Source organism: Papio anubis, chromosome 3 (genome assembly GCF_008728515.1).
Source record: "Papio anubis isolate 15944 chromosome 3, Panubis1.0, whole genome shotgun sequence".
NCBI lineage: Eukaryota > Metazoa > Chordata > Mammalia > Primates > Cercopithecidae > Papio > Papio anubis.
The window spans coordinates 175,972,188-175,987,991 of record NC_044978.1 but is presented as its reverse complement, the minus strand read 5'-3'; the positions used below and the strand labels follow the sequence as shown (position 1 = coordinate 175,987,991).

Below are 15,804 nucleotides of genomic sequence, written 5' to 3'. Positions count from 1 at the left end.
TTAAAAAATGAAAACAGGGCCGGGCGCGGTGGCTCAAGCCTCTAATCCCAGCACTTTGGGAGGCCGAGACGGGTGGATCACGAGGTCAGGAGATCGAGACCATCCTGGCTAACATGGTGAAAACCCGTCTCTACTAAAAAATACAAAAAACTAGGCGGGCGAGGTGGCAGGCACCTGTAGTCCCAGCTACTCGGGAGGCTGAGGCAGGAGAATGGTGTGAACCAGGGAGGCAGAGCTTGCAGTGAGCTGAGATCCGGCCACTGCACTCCAGCCTGGGCGACAGAGCGAGACTCCGTCTAAAAAAAAAAAAAAAAGAAAAAAAAGAAAAAAAAAATATTTGACATTCTGATGGGTTGTGCAGCAGACAAGTAGAGTAGCAGGATGATTTGCCAGACCTGTTATAGCTCAGACATTCCTCTAGTGGGCAGAGCAGCTCCTGAAATCCCTTCATCCACTCTCTGAGCCTCCCCCACTTCCCCACTTGGTCTCTGTCTTCTTCCTCCTTTCTCTATCCTTCTTTCCCTATTAAAGTTTCTTTTTCACGTCTGTTTAAGTATCTAGTAATGCCAGGCATTATAGGAGGCTCTCGGTATACTACAGATCAACAGCGTCCTAGGGTTATCCATAACATAAGACCCTAGGGTTCTGCCTTGATTCTCCCTTCTTCCTCCTCCCCCGTCAGCCAATGTTTCTCGAGCATCTACTCTGTTGTTTATTTATTTATTTGTTTGTTAGTTTCTTTTGAGGTGGAGTCTCACTCTATCGCCCAGGTTGGAGTGCAGTGATGTGATCTCAGCTCACTGTAACCCCTGCCTCCCAGGTTCAAGGGATTCTCCTGCCTCAGCCTCCCTGGTAGCTTGGATTACAGGCACCCACTACCATGCCTGGCTAATTTTAGTATTTTTAGTAGAGATCAGGTTTCGCCATGTTGGCCAGGCTGGTCTGGAACTCCTGACCCCAAATGGTCTGCCCATCTCAGCCTCCCAAAGTGTTGGGATTACAGATGTGAGCCACAGCGCCCAGCCTGAGCCTCTACTATGTAGGAGACCTTTGCGGACAATTCCCAGAAAGCCAGTGGAGCACCACATTTTCTTCTCTGCATCCTCTGTGAAAGAACCTAGGACCTGTCACAAAGCTCTCTGCTTGTGACACCTTTCAGGGCGGCACTCTGCCTTCTACATGGTGAGGTGGGCCACAGTGAGAAGTGTGACCCTTATGGCTCTCTAAGTGCTCCAGAGGCTCAGGGCAGGCGGGGCAGACCAGAGCAGCCAGGAGAGCGGGCAGCGGTTGTGGCCAGCAGGCTCCTGGGCTTGCCTGGCTGAAGGGGCCCAGTAGAGGGCCTCCTAGTTCACTGAATAGAAGAGGACTCCAGGCGGGGCGCGGCGGCTCACGCCTGTAATCCCAGCTCTTTGGGAGGCTGAGGTGGGTGGATCACTTGAGGCCAGGAGTGCGAGATTAGCCTGGCTAATATGGTGAAACCCCGTCTCTACCAAAAATGCAAAACTTGCTGGGCGTGGTGTCGGGCGCCTGTAATCCCAGCTACTCAGGAGGCCGAGGCACAAGAATCACTTGAACCCGGGAGGTGGAGGTTGCAGTGAGCTGAGATAGCGCCACTGCACTCCAGCCTGGGTGATAGCATGAGACTCAGTCTCAAAAAACAAAAGAAAACACAACAAAAAACCCAGAAAAACAAAAAGAGGACTCCAGTCTCCAAAGGATGACGACTGGGCCTCATGGGCCCTGAGAAATTACGGCTGCCTGCACTTTGCCCCCCTGGATCTAACTATTGCTGCAGGTGCTAGTGGCAGAAAGGAAGAACTCCATAGCCGATGAGGTGACGAATGGGAGGGGTCTGAATGTGGATAGTGTGGTGACACTGTCCTAGCAGCGCTGCCAAGAGTAAAGGAAGGAAAGGAGACTAGTGCTTGGAAAGTGAAGACATGGATTAGAACCTTGGTGCCGCTGCTCACTAGAGAGAGAGGACTTGGCAAGCCCTTCAGCTCCCTGGTTGATCCTGTGTACCTCCTGTTCCCTAGGGCCTGCGTCTGTGTCTGCCATGGTGCATGGCACGGGCTTATGATCTGTTATGTATGTACTTTATAGTTCCACACCCATTCTTCTGCTTCCCACCAGATACTGAGCATGCTGGTGTCAGGGACTATGTCTCGTTCATCTTTGATTTTTCCAGTGCCCAACAAAGAGAACTTAAGGAGGTTAATGGAAGGAGTCAGACATTTCCCCAGTGGGGAAACAGCTCCTGCATCCACCATTTTTCCAATCTCCCCCCACCCTCTGCCTCCCATCTTCCTCCCTCCACCCCACTCACTGTCACTCAGTGAGTAGGGGCAGAGCGAAATTCAAGCCCAGGGGCCTGTCACTCCACTTGGAAGCTTACACTCCTGGTAACCATGCTTCCATCCGAGGTTCTCTAACTTGAGCAAACACTGGCACCCCCAGGGAGGGCTTATTTCAACACGGGTGCCTGGGCTCCAACACTTGCCCTTCTGGTGCAGTAGGCCAGAGTCTGGGAATCAGCAATGCTAAGTTCCCAGATGATGCTGAAGCTGCTGGTCCCAGGCCCACGCTCTAGGAACCGCAGCTACCAGGCCTCCCTGATGTAAATGTGGCTGTGCTTTCCAGAAGGGCTGGGCACATGCCCCTTCCTCATGGTGGGGAGACTTGATAGGAGCAGATTAGTGACTCATCAGAATAGAAATCTACGTTCATATGTATATGCTGACATATACATATAAATAAGAATATACATATACATATATATACATATACATAAGAAAGTTTTGATCACTTAGAACCCAGAGCTGGGCACGGTGGGTGGCCCACACCTGTAATCCCAGCATTTTGGGAGGCCAAGGCAGGCAGATCACCTGAGGTTGGGAGTTCGAGACTAGCCTGACCAACTTGGAGAAACCCATCTCTACTAAAAATACAAAATTAGCCGAATGTGTTGGCACACGCCTGTAATCCCAGCTACTTGGGGGGCTGAGGCAGGAGAATCGTTTGAACCTGGGAGGTGGAGGTTGCAGTGAGCTGAGATTGTGCCACTGCATTCCAGCCTGGGCAACAAGAGCGAAACTATCTCAAAACCAAACCAAACCAAACCAAACCAAACCAAAAAAATCCCAGAAATGCCACTTGACTTGAAGCTAGACTCTGAATTCAAATCCATCTGGTACCCCTTTCCACTGGGACTGTGACAAAAACATATAACCTCCCTCAGACTATTTTTCCCTATCGTAAATGGGAATATGAATGCCTACTTCAGAGGATTATGGTGCACATTGGATGCCAAGGTTCTGGCGCACATCGGGCGCTCAGTTATTGAGTGGAGTTTGGATTTAATTGAGAAACATCAGTTGGTGTTTTTCTTTTACTATGGACATGAGGAAACAGTACAAAATAAAAGTGGGTATTGGGGATTTAGTGAGATGCTAAAAAACACATTCATTTCAATATTGTAGACAGATCATGGATAATGAATGTGGATGTGATCTGTATTTTTCTTGGAGATCCTCCCAGGCCGTATCATCCAAGTGGGGTCCAGCACTCAACTTGGTGTTTTGCTTTGTTTATTACCAGGAGATCAAGGCACTTTTGAACTTGGGGTGGTTGGGCTGTGGGGGCCTGCAGGAGAGTTAACTCCCACACTCAACCTAGCATGAGGGCAGTGATGGGGAGCACCAGGGTTGTTGATATTAGTAATAATTACAGCTGCCATTTACCATATCGCGACTAGCCACTGAGCCTCGAGGGAAGTTATTCACCCTCTCTGGGCTGTTACAGGAAACTAATAAGAGTGTAATTGTTGGGATCCAGGAAGGGTTACCTATTAGCTCTTAGAACAGCACCTAGCACACAGTGACCACTCAGTGACTATTAGCCCACGTTATTTAATGAGAACCTACTCTATTCCCAGCACACCTCAGAGGTCATCCATTTATCCTGTGGACACAGGAAGGCTCAAGAGATTCAATAATGAACAACAGAGTCTACTTTTTCAAATACCATTTCTTTTTTTTTTTTTTTTTTCTTTTTGAGATGGAGTTTTACTCTTGTTGCCGAGGCTGGAGTGCAATGGCTTGATCTTGACTCACCGCAACCTCCATCTACCGGGTTCAAGTGATTCTCCTGTCTCAGCCTCCCAAGTAGCTCAGACTACAGGCATGCACCACCACGCCTGGCTAATTTTGTATTTTTAGTGGAGCCAGGGTTTCTTCATGTTGGTCAGTGGTCTCGAACTCCCAACCTCAGGTGATCCGCCTGCCCCGGCCTCCCAGAGTGCTGGGATTACAGGCATGAGCCACCACGCTCGGCTTCAGATATCACTTCTAAAACACAGGAGGTGTTGGAATGGAAAAAGAGGCTTGTCTGGGGCCACACAGCTAATAAGTAGGTCAGCTGAGATTGAAAACCTGATCCAATGGACTCATTCTACACTGCAATGCTGCCCATAAGTAGCTTCTTCCTTACCTTCTCATCAAATGTTGATAATTATAATTTTTACCAAGGAATATGGTAGATACAAATTTGTAGTTTTCAGACATTTTTAGTTGATTTATATATCTCAAATAGTAGTTTATATTCATATAATGCATTCATTATAAAATATGCAGTGGTATAGAGATTTGTATGTCTATAGATTTTTTTAAATTTAGGTTTATAAATAGTTTAGAACAGGTTGCAAAAACATCATCTGTTGCTCTTTTTAATATATCTTGAGCATGCTATGACACATTTTGAAATAATTTGCTTCAGAAAAAAGCACTGCTCTTCTCTCTCTGTCTTTTTTCCTCCAAATGTAACTGTAAATATTACTTTGATGTATGTAATTGCTTCATCCCTCTCCATTTGAAGGAGGGCTTCTAAACCTTCCATCTCCCATCTCTTGCTATTGTCAAGAAATAAGGAAAATGGACTTAAAATGCATTATTCAAATGTATTTAATGTAAACATTAAAGAAGTCTGAGAACAGCCACAAATTTCCCTCTACTCAAAGTGGTTTTGCAAAAACACCTCAAGTATTCTATCATCTTACCAGCATTCATTTACTCTGCTTAGGAGAACTATTTATTCCAGAGCATTTTAGAATTCCAAGACTGCTTATAGTGTCTGGCACATAGTAGGGAATGAAGGATGTTTGTTGGATGGACTTGAATTGGGATATGAGGATTGATATAACTTGTAAGGACCCTTGGGTACCTCTAGGAACAGAAGCCACCCCCAGGAATGCTTGGCCAGGGAGTCCTACCTGAGCATCAGAGAGACAGTTCTGCACATGAGGATGTGGCCCAGGTTTAGTCTGCTGGGCAGGGCTGGGCAGTGCACAGCTGGATTTGACTTTAGGTCTTGTCTCTCGTCAGTAATTCAGTCAAGTTAGCACTCCATTCTGAGATTTTTGACTAGTCTGCGAGCTCCTTGAGGGAGACACTTTGTCTTTGGTCTCTGCATTTTCAGTAGCCTGTGCAAGTTTTGATGCCATCACTGCTCAGCAAACGTTATTCTCAATAGAAGGACAAAGGAAATAGCAATGTAAGCACTTGGCTCTCTCTTGTCCGCTTGCTGTGAGACTCCAGGGTAAACGTGTGGCGGGATCCGTGATCCATCATTCAAATCATTCACTGGCAGAGGAAGAGAAGCCTCCCCATCACTGGCTCTCTCTGGGCTTGTTTGGAGACCTGGGAGGGGTGGGTGGAAGGAGGCCTGGCCTGCAGAGCTGCGGAGGTGGGGGCTTCTCAGCCTCACTTTGTATCACACACCTTCTGGCTGCTCAACCCCAGCCAAGACCCTTCTCCTGTACCTTGGTCTCTGTCTGACCTCTAAGTCACTACAGGTCATTCCATCACATTGACAGTTTCCGTGCGTGTGATGGTCAGCTTATTTGCTACAGAATTAAAATTTTCACTCCTCTGTTAATAAACAAGTAAATATTCTGACCTGTTTTTTGGCAGACTGAAGTTCTGGAATTTCAAATCGTTGGTTCCTTCTTTAGTTGTCCTTCTATTACCCCTGGGATGAAAGAAAATAAATTATAGCTGGGAAATAGCAAGAAGCTAGGGGAAAAATTAATTAAGTGCATTCATTCATAGAAACAACCACCCAGTCAGATTTAAGTAATTATGTCTCACACATAATTCTGAATCTCTCTTTGCATTACCGCTAGGGTTAAAGAAAATCTGTGTTTAAAGTAATCCAATTACTTAATTTTTAAATGTAAGAGCTTTATTTTACAGGAAACAGTAGTGTGGGGCAGAAGAAGTGCCCAGTCAAGACAAGGATGTGGGCTGCCTCTCCCTCATCAGCAGGGTGACCTTGGTACCGTCCTCAAGCTCTGCCAGTATCGGTCTCCTCTGTAAAATGAAGAATATCGTACTTTTGCCACACGGTTGATGAGAGGCTGTTAAGAAATTTGAGGGACAGCAACCATAAACCAGGCAATGTCTCAGATGCTTTCCTATGTTTGTTGAATTTCATAAAAATCTAGCAAACATTATCCAACGTGGGAAGACAGACTATTTAGCAATAGCAGCTCTGATTCAAGTAATATTTATTGAGCTCCCATATCATTTAGGCAGTTTGCTAAGGCACTTTCTATGAAGAGATTAACTTATTTTTCATTGAGTTAATTAGCTAACATCCATTAAATACATTCACTGTCATAAAGCATCATTGTTATACATTCCTAGTTCATTTAATCAGCCAAGTTTCCTACACTTTCCTTTCTTTTGCAGGCATTTCGTGAGCTCTATCAAACACTAACTGGTGATTTTTTTCCTCCACAAATGCTCCTGACAAGAGCCTCCTTAGCTCAGCTACCCTGTTTGTCCTCCCAGTTCCACTTGGAGCAAATTTGCCTCTTCCTGATCCTTGGACTTTCTCTGCTCCCTCCCACGGGGCCCTTTCAGGTACCGTTCCCCCTTTCTCAGATGCCCTTGTCTTCCTTCTTATTAATGGCAACTCTTACTTCCAAACTCAGCTCAAGTGCTACCTCCTCAGAGAATCCTCCTCGACCTCTCAGACTCGCTCCTTCACAGCACTTGCCTGAGTTTTAATTTTACTTCTGTTTTAACTAGTAACTTGTGTTCACATCTGACTGTTCAACTGCCATCTCCACTAAAGCAGAGATTTGCAGGACTTAGCATCCCCAGGGACTGGGTCAGTGCCTGGTCCACCGAGGAGCTGAGTGGACACTCATACAGGGACACACAAAACTAAAGAAGTCCAGGAAATACTTCAGGATGACTTCAGGCTCTCTCTTCATCTTGGACTTTGCCTGTAGCCCATAGAATAGAACGTAATACATTTAAAAATCTGTGAGTTGTTTGGGTATATTTTGTTACTGTGTATATTGACCATCTAGAAAGATGATGGCTTATTTCATTATCATTAATTTCATTTTTCCATTTTTTATTTTAAAATTTCATTATTATACTATTTCACATATTTCATTATTCATTTTTTTTCTATCTAAATACAGCTGAATTTGCAAATTTCCATCTGCACTCTGACTTCTCTACTAAGTTCCAGGCATGAACACTGAATTATTTTCTGGATCTTTCTAATTGGTTATTCTCCAGCAGGCACAGGACTTTTTCCTAGTGAGAGAATCCATTGCTCACATGGTTTCCAAACCAGTAGCCTGAGTGCTAACCTTGAGTCTTCCCACCCCTCCCCCTCTATCATTGCTATCATCCTAATCTGTTACCAGATCCTAACAGTCAGAGTCCCCAAATGCCTCCTGACTCTATCTCTTCTTTGTCACTTTCTTGAGCTATTTAATATATTCAGCCTTACTTCTGCTTTCAGTATCTCTAGGCTGACTTCCAGCATCTACCCCAACTTCTTTCCTGGCCTCCGGGGTTCCAATCCATACACCAAACTGCAGCAAGCACAACCTTTGTAATTATTAATAGCAGAATATTATCAAGTCACCTCCTTGAGAATCCTCATCAGTTCTCTATTCCTGAAAGAGAAAACCCAAACTCTTAACCACGGTAGCTAAGTTTCCTGCCCCAGTGGCCTGGAATCCCATTTCTGTTGCTTCTTTATTTCCTGCTACCGTCTCTCTCTGCCAGGTCATCCCACACTGTGGCCTCTGGGCCAGACCTTTTTTTTCCTTAATGCTCCCATATCATTGATCTAATTATTCTTTTTGCCTCCTCTGGGCCTGGCAAAATGCTTTTCATTCTTCAAGGTCAAGTTCAAATATTACTTCCCTATGAATTCTTCCCTGGTGCTTCCGCTTTGAGTCCCTCTGGTACATTTGCATACCTCTCTATTGCCATTCATTTCGTTTGTTCATGAGTCCAATCATTCATTTACTGAACAAATAGTTATTGGGTTTATTCCTTATCAGGCAATGCACTAGGCAATAGGGTATAGTAATTAAAGAATAGATGAAGACTGCTTCCTGGAGCTTTTAGTGTATTTAGGGAGCCAAGCCATAAGCAAGTAAACAATCAAATATTGTTAAATGCCCTGTACATGCATTCATTATACATGTACCTGTCTGTGTCCCCTTGCATTGGAGCCTTGCAAAGGTAGGTTGTAGCCTGGGCATCTTTTTCTCTCCTAGAACACTGGATAACTGACCCTGCATGCTTGCAGGAATGTTTGTAAGATAATGAATAGATACCTAGATACAAATACATAAATGGCCTGCGAGTCTGGGCTTATACACAATAGCAAGCCATGTCGTTAATTGGATAGAGTCCTTTGACTCTGTCTGATACCAGAGGAATTCTGACCTATCCCTGCACTGAGAAGGAGCCCTCAGTTTCATCGTGTCTCTAGGTTATGGGCACCATTTCTGTGCTCTGACAGCCCATATAACAGTTGCCTAAATGGCTTTAACCAGGCCAATTTTAGGAGTATGGGATAGAGTCTGAGAATTTCTCAACTTCTTCCTAGGTGCCTCAAGAACCCAAAAGACTGGGAACTACCTCTGACCTTTCTAGATAATCAGCTTTGGCCTTTTTAACTTTAAGAAGAGAGCTGAACTCAAACTCTCTTTTTATTTCATGTTTGCAGCAAGCCTGAGTAGCAAATAGGCAGGCATTCTTCTCAGCTCCATGCTACAGATGAGGAAACGCGGCCCTAGAGTGGAGGGGATTTAGTTCCAGGTGGCCAGGCTAGTTGGGAGTAGAACCAGGGCTACGCATCAGTTCGCCCGTCTCCTGGAGAGTGTGTGTCAGCTATGTTGCAAAGGAAGTCAGAGCAGGCCCAGCTGGAAGCAACTAAGGGACACATGAGAGAGAAGGAAAGAAGGTGGGGAGAATGGGGAATGGGGAGCAGGAGCTGTTCTTCCTACAGTGGATTATTGAAGGAAAATATTAACAAGGCTGGAAAATAAAGAGCCATCTACCTAGACAGTAAGTGGTTAAAGCCTGTTTGTAAACTGCTTACAAAGAGCAACAAGCATTACCAGGTCTCCCTGCCCTAAATCTGAATCCTAAGTGTTGAGATTTTAGATATACTTTAAAAAAATATAGAATGGTGAAAGATTTATAAACTCTCAACATATCAGAATTTAATAACAGAAAATGTTATTAAAGAATGTTACGCATAATAGGGCAAAATTGTTTGTTTTGCATTGAATTGATATCGGACCTTGAAAGGAGATGCTCAAGGTTCCCAAGTTGGCTATCGCACCTGGGGAGGACAGTACCATTTACTAGTCTCCTAAGTAGACGCACATCATTTTACAAGGCCTCAAACATTTGGGGCCAGCTGCATTTCCGGTCCACTCAGCCCATCCCACCCACCTAGTGAAATGAATCACATAAAGCTTTTTAAACTGCTGCTCGATTTGCTTGTCACGGACTCTGGTCAAGCGTCCTCTGGGGAAGGAAGGCAGGCTAATTGATTGCACCAGGAGCTCAGCACATCCTGGAAAAGCCGGAAGTGCCATAGGCTTGTGGGGAAACTGAGGCACAGAACATCAGTGGGCCAACCAAATAATTGTTCTTGCAATCACTTCATCTTCTGCCAAAACAGAGCACATCACCCTACGCACTCCAGTCTCTCTGCTTGAGCACCCTTCCAGCACCTTCAGGTCCAATACTTGGCAGTGATCTTTGATTTCCTTTTCCCTTTCTGCATCTCCCTCCTGCATGACTGCTCAATGACACCCATCTAGTCCTCCTTCACATTTTCCTTGCATTTTCTCTATCTTATTTCCCCTGTGAAACTGCCCTTTGCAGACCCTCATTACTTTTCATGTAGACCTAATAGAAGCCAATTCAGTGTAGTTGAATTGATATGTGGGTTTAACAATGTGTACCAAGGTGTATGTCTACCCAAAAACTGTACATGTGACCTTATTTGGAAAAAACGTCTTTAACAATGTAACTAAGCTAAGGATATTGAGATCAGATGATCTTGGGTTAAAGTGGGCTCTAAATACAATGCAAGGTGTTCTTCTATGAAGAGGCTGCGGAAAAGACCCATGTGAAGATGGCGGAGATTGGAGTGATGCTGCTACAAATCAAGGAACACTTGGAGCCACTAAACGCTGGAAGAGGCAGGAAAGAACTCTCCCCTAGAGGCATGGGAGGGAGCATGGCCCTAGCTAAACGTTGATTTCAGACTTCCGGGCTCCAGAACGGTGAGAGTAAATCTCCGTTGTATTCAGCCAGTACGTTTACATTTGTGGCAATTTGTTATGGCAGCCGCAGGAAAAGACATGCACTGAACATCTCATCTGTCCCAAGAGACGAAGAAATGAATCAGACTCACATCCAAACACGAGCAATGCAATAGGCACAATGATAAAAATTGTACATATGGTCTAGAAGAAAAAGGAGGAAGAAGCTGGTCAAATATTTAAGTGATGGTATAGTCAAGGAATACTTTCACTAGGTGGTGACAACCAGTGAGGGGTTGAATTGCCAGATGGATGACACGGCAAGTTGATGGTGGAGAGTAAGTACAGGAAGCCTACTCCAAGAGTTAAAGACATCTTCTCCATCCCATCTTGGTCATTCCCCTCTAATTTCTCACCTTTACAGTGAGATACTCCCAGCTACACCCAATATGGCAGGTGCAGTCTGACCAGCACAGAAAGAACTGCCATTTCTTCTGTTGTAAAACTACACTTCTCTCAATAGACTTTTAGCTTCAGTTCTGATTTTTCCAGAAGCTTCTCATTCTAGACACTCAGAGTGAGCTTGCAGGCTGCTGAGAAATCACTAAAATTGCTCTTAAGTCACAATTCTCTTTTAAGGTTTTATACAGTTTGATTTTTGGCACAAACATCATGAATAATAGTAATAAGGTACAACACTATCATTATAATGAAAATCAGAACTGCAAGAAATTTATATATAAGATTTTCACCTAACTGGTCATTGTTTGCATTTTACAAGATATTAATCCATTTAACCCTCCTAATAATCCTATGAGTCCAGTCCTATTCTATCTATCCCCATCCTGCTGAATTTTTTTTGCCTCATGTTCAGCACATGTTCCATCTCCTCAGGAACTGCCACAGGTTGGGCTCCTGAGGAAGCAGACTCTGAGACAGAGGTGACCATACAGAAAGTGTTTTAGGGCGTGCTCCTGGGACCAACCCCTGTGGAGGGAAGAGAAAGAGGCAGGACTGAGCAGAGGGAAAAGTGGGCTGTGATGCAGTTGCAACAGAGGCCTCAGCGGCCCCCATGGGGAATGAGGACTCTTCTGAGCATCCCACATTGGGGTGGGAAGGCCAGGTCTATGCACCCCTGGGTGGCCCAGTCAGTGGGTGTGGGCTGCTCCAGGTGAGGCAACCCTGCTCAGCCAAGGCAATTCCCAAAAAAGGTTGAGAGGGAGACCTGGATGGAGACTGACAGAGTGTAGTACAAGATCATCTTGGATTCTGACTCTTTATTTAGTGAGTTTGAGGACCCAAAGAAACCAAGATGGGCTTTGGTTATATTTTTCAGTAGAAGAGAATGAGAAGGAGCAGAAAGAAGGACAACAGATGAGCTGAAGGCAGGAGTTATCCTGAGGGCAAGTGTCCTCTGGGAGCGAGTAGACTGGATATGAATGCAGCTATGCCAACTGAACAAGCTATTCAGTGAATCTGATTCCCATTTTACACATGGGGAAGAGCAGGGGTATAGCACCTTCCTCATATATTGATTGCATGTTCATGATTATATTTATTCTCTAGGGCCCAGTTCTTACCCCAAATGACTAAAGAATATCGTAGTTGAACAACCAGTAGCATCAAGAAGGGCGGTTGGTAATTGAAATATTCCAGCCAGGTCAGAAATGTGGCTTACTCGATTACAGAGAGGCAAAGCTGCAGTTCTAGAACTGTAGCCAAGTGATCCATGTCCATTTTGTTCATTCCATTTGGTCCCTAAGCTGTAAGGGTGCTAGGTGTAAACCTCCTTCAAGTTGCATGTTCCTGCACATGCTTCTTCTAAGCCGAGGAGATTTTTAGCACTCTCCTTGAGCAACTAAGTGAAGGTTATGGGGTTGTGATGCACCACGGCCTAGATGCCAGTTAACATCCATGTGCTTGATCTGCCCATCCTTGAAAAACCAAAGAGCACAAAAAGCCTTCTTGTTAAGCTGTAACAAGTTTACAGCTTTTTTTTAAAAGTTTAAATATATGTGTATGGGGTCTATTCTTTCAAGTTCATGAAGCCCCACCGTTCATTCCCTATTATCTCACATTTTTATATTAGGAGACTGCCCCCTGAAAATTTGAGCTTGTAACACTTCACATAGAAACTTGAGAGGGAAGTCCAATAATGAATTTCTGGCAATGAGATGATTTAATCACTACTCCCCACCTATTCACTGCCTTTGCAGTTTCATGGTGTGATGGTTAATTTTGTGAGTCAACTTGGCTAGGCTATGGAGCCCAGTTGTTTGTTCAAACACCAGTGTAGACGTTGCTGTGAAGCTATTTCTTAGATATGATTAACATTTAAATCAGTAGATTCTGACTAAAGCAGATGATGCTTCATAATGTGGGTGGGCCTCATCCAATCAGCTGAAGGCCTTAATAGCGAAGACTAGGGTTTCCTGAACAAGAAGAAATTATGCCTCGAGATGGTACCATATAAAGCCTGCCTGAGTTTCCAGCCTATTGCCCTGTGGAATTTAGTTTTAAGACTACAACATCAACTCTTACCTGAATCTCCCACCTGCCAGCCTGACCTACAGATTTCTCCCAAAATCTTGTGAGACAATCCCTTAAAATAAATCTCCCTTGCTTTCTCTCTCTCTCTCTCTGGATACATATGTATATACAGTGACACATCTCTTAATGATGGGAATGTGTTCTGGGAAGCGTGTCCTTGGGTGAACATCATAGAGTGTACTTACACAAACCGAGATGGTGGAACTACTGCACAGCTGGGTGATATGGTATAGCCTATTGCTGCTAGGCTACAAACCTAAAGAGCATGTTACTGTAATGAATACTGTAAACAATTATAACACAATGGTACATGTGTTACAAGTACAAAGATATCTAAAAATAGACAGGTACAGTAAAAATAAGTTAAAAAAGATTAAAAACTGGCACACCTGGGTGGGGCACAGTGGCTCACACCTGTAATCCCAGCACTTTGGGAGGCCAAGGTAGGTAGATCATAAAGTCAGGAGATCGAGACCATCCTGCCCAACATGGTAAAACCCGGTCTCTACTAAAAATACAAAAATTAGCTGGGTGTGGTGGTGCACACCTGTAGTCCCAGCTACTCGGGAGGCTGAGGCAGGAGAATTGCTTGAACCCCGGAGGTGGAGGTTGCGGTGAGCTGAGATTGTGCCACTGCACTCTAGCCCGGGGACACAGCAAGACAAAAAAAGAAAGAAAGAAAGAAAAGAAAATGGCATACCTGTATAAGGCACTTACCTTGAATGAATGAAGCTTGCAGGACTGGAATTTGCCCTGAGTGAGTCAGTGAGTGAGTGGTGGGTGAATGTGAAGGCCTAGGACATGACTGTATACTACTGTAGGTTTGGAGACTCTGTATGTTTATTTTAGAAATTTTTTTTCTTTAAACTTAGCTTACTGTAACTTTTTTACTTGATTAATGTTTCAATTTAAAAAATGTTGACTCTTGTAATAACACTTAAAACAAAAACACATGGTATAGCTGTACGAAGATACTTGTTATATACTTATTCTGTAAATATTTAATTTTAAACTTTCAAAATTTGTATTACTTTTTAAACATTTTTGTTAAAAAATTAAGACAGAAACACACACATTAGCCTAGGCCTGCAGAGGGTCAGGGTCAACGGGATCACTGCCTGCCGCCCCAAAACCTTGTCCCACTGGAAGGTCTTCAGGGGCAATGACAAGCATGGAACTGTCATCTCCTGTGATAACAATGCCTTCTTCTGGAATCTCTCCTCAAGAACCTACCAGAGTCTGTTTTATAGTTAATTAAAAATAAATAAATAAAAGGAGCACACTCTAAAATAACAATAACAAGTATAGTCTAGTAAATACATAAACCAGTAACATAGCCATTTATGATTACTAAGTATTGTGTACTTTACGTAATTGTATGTGCTATGCTTTTATATGCTGGTAGCACAGTTTTGTTTACACCAGCATCATCACATACACGTGAGTAATGTGTGGCATTACAATGTTACAGCAGCTGCAGCATTACTAGGTGATAGGAAGTTTGCAGCTCCACTATCATCTTAAGGGGTCACTATCATATAGGAGGCCCTTCAGTTACCTAAATGTTATATGGTGCATGACTATACACACACACACACACACACACACACACACAGAGTTGATTCTGCTTTTCTATAGAGCTCTGACTAATACACATCATAAAGATGTAGTCATTGGGAATAGCCTCTTGACAGATACAGTAGAAAAAAAAATGTTTTTAACAGGTAGTAAGCATCTAGGTTGTTGCAGGTACTGCCCTGGGTGAGTTGATTTAATCGTCACAATCTCTTAAATTAGATACACATGTTGTCCTCATGTTAACAGATGAGAAAACCATGGCTCAGGGCTCTAGCCATTTGGGTCCTATAGTTGGACATATCTTGGTTTAAAACCTGTCACTTCAATGAACAGATTCTGTTGATGACTGGTAGTCCATTCTAGGCAACACTGGGTGTCTGAGGAATGGGGGAAAAGGTGCACCCATAAGAATTTCTTTGCTGATGGATCTCACAAGAGTTGAGCAAGGCTTTCAGCTGGTTTCTGGCAAGAAGAAGGACAGGTGGCAAGGTCCTAATAGGTTGCCGTTGCCCCACCGTGGCATGCTCTCTTTTCCCCTATCTGAGTCATACTGGAGTTTGAGCTGCCAATGAAGACACAGTGGGTCTTGTTATCTATCATTTGGCCACAGTACAATCTCTCTCCTGATCTGGGTAGTTGCAATGAACCCATGCCTCGCTATCTTGCAGGAAGCTTCATTTGCTGGGAAGCAAACACTGATGATAAGGCATGATTGCGAACCCTGCTCCGAGACTGGAATCCTATAAAGTACTGTATCTCCTTGTGCCTCTGCATGCCAGGAAACACAACCCACCGAATTTGGAGGCTGTTTTTGTCCTGCCTAGCAATATGTCTGTAGCACAAAGTTAGGAAAATGCCTCAAATATAAGACAAGCTTCTATTCTGAAGCAGTTGCAGCATTAGGGACCTTGCTCAGAGGGTCCTATACATCTTGTCAGTGCCTCCCATTTATGGTGTTTTCAGCCACAATCCTGGACAATGAGTCCAGGGACAGTCAGCTGAATGGGACTGAGAGCTTGGCTGTGTGATTCAAGTTTGAGCCCTAACTATTTTATCAACTATTGTGTCGCTCAACT

General features: G+C 44.1%; 1 protein-coding gene across 4 annotated transcripts in view; it reads right to left on the bottom strand.

Moving 5' to 3' along the window:
* CLNK (cytokine dependent hematopoietic cell linker) overlaps nucleotides 1–15,804 on the bottom strand; it is a 244,451-nt gene that overhangs the window by 103,750 nt on the left and 124,897 nt on the right. For all 4 annotated transcript variants that reach the window (XM_021938294.2, XM_021938297.2, XM_021938295.2 and 1 more), the window contains one exon: nucleotides 5,953–6,024. In XM_021938294.2, coding sequence (XP_021793986.2) covers nucleotides 5,953–6,024 — 72 coding nt within the window. The remainder of the gene's footprint in view (nucleotides 1–5,952; nucleotides 6,025–15,804) is intronic.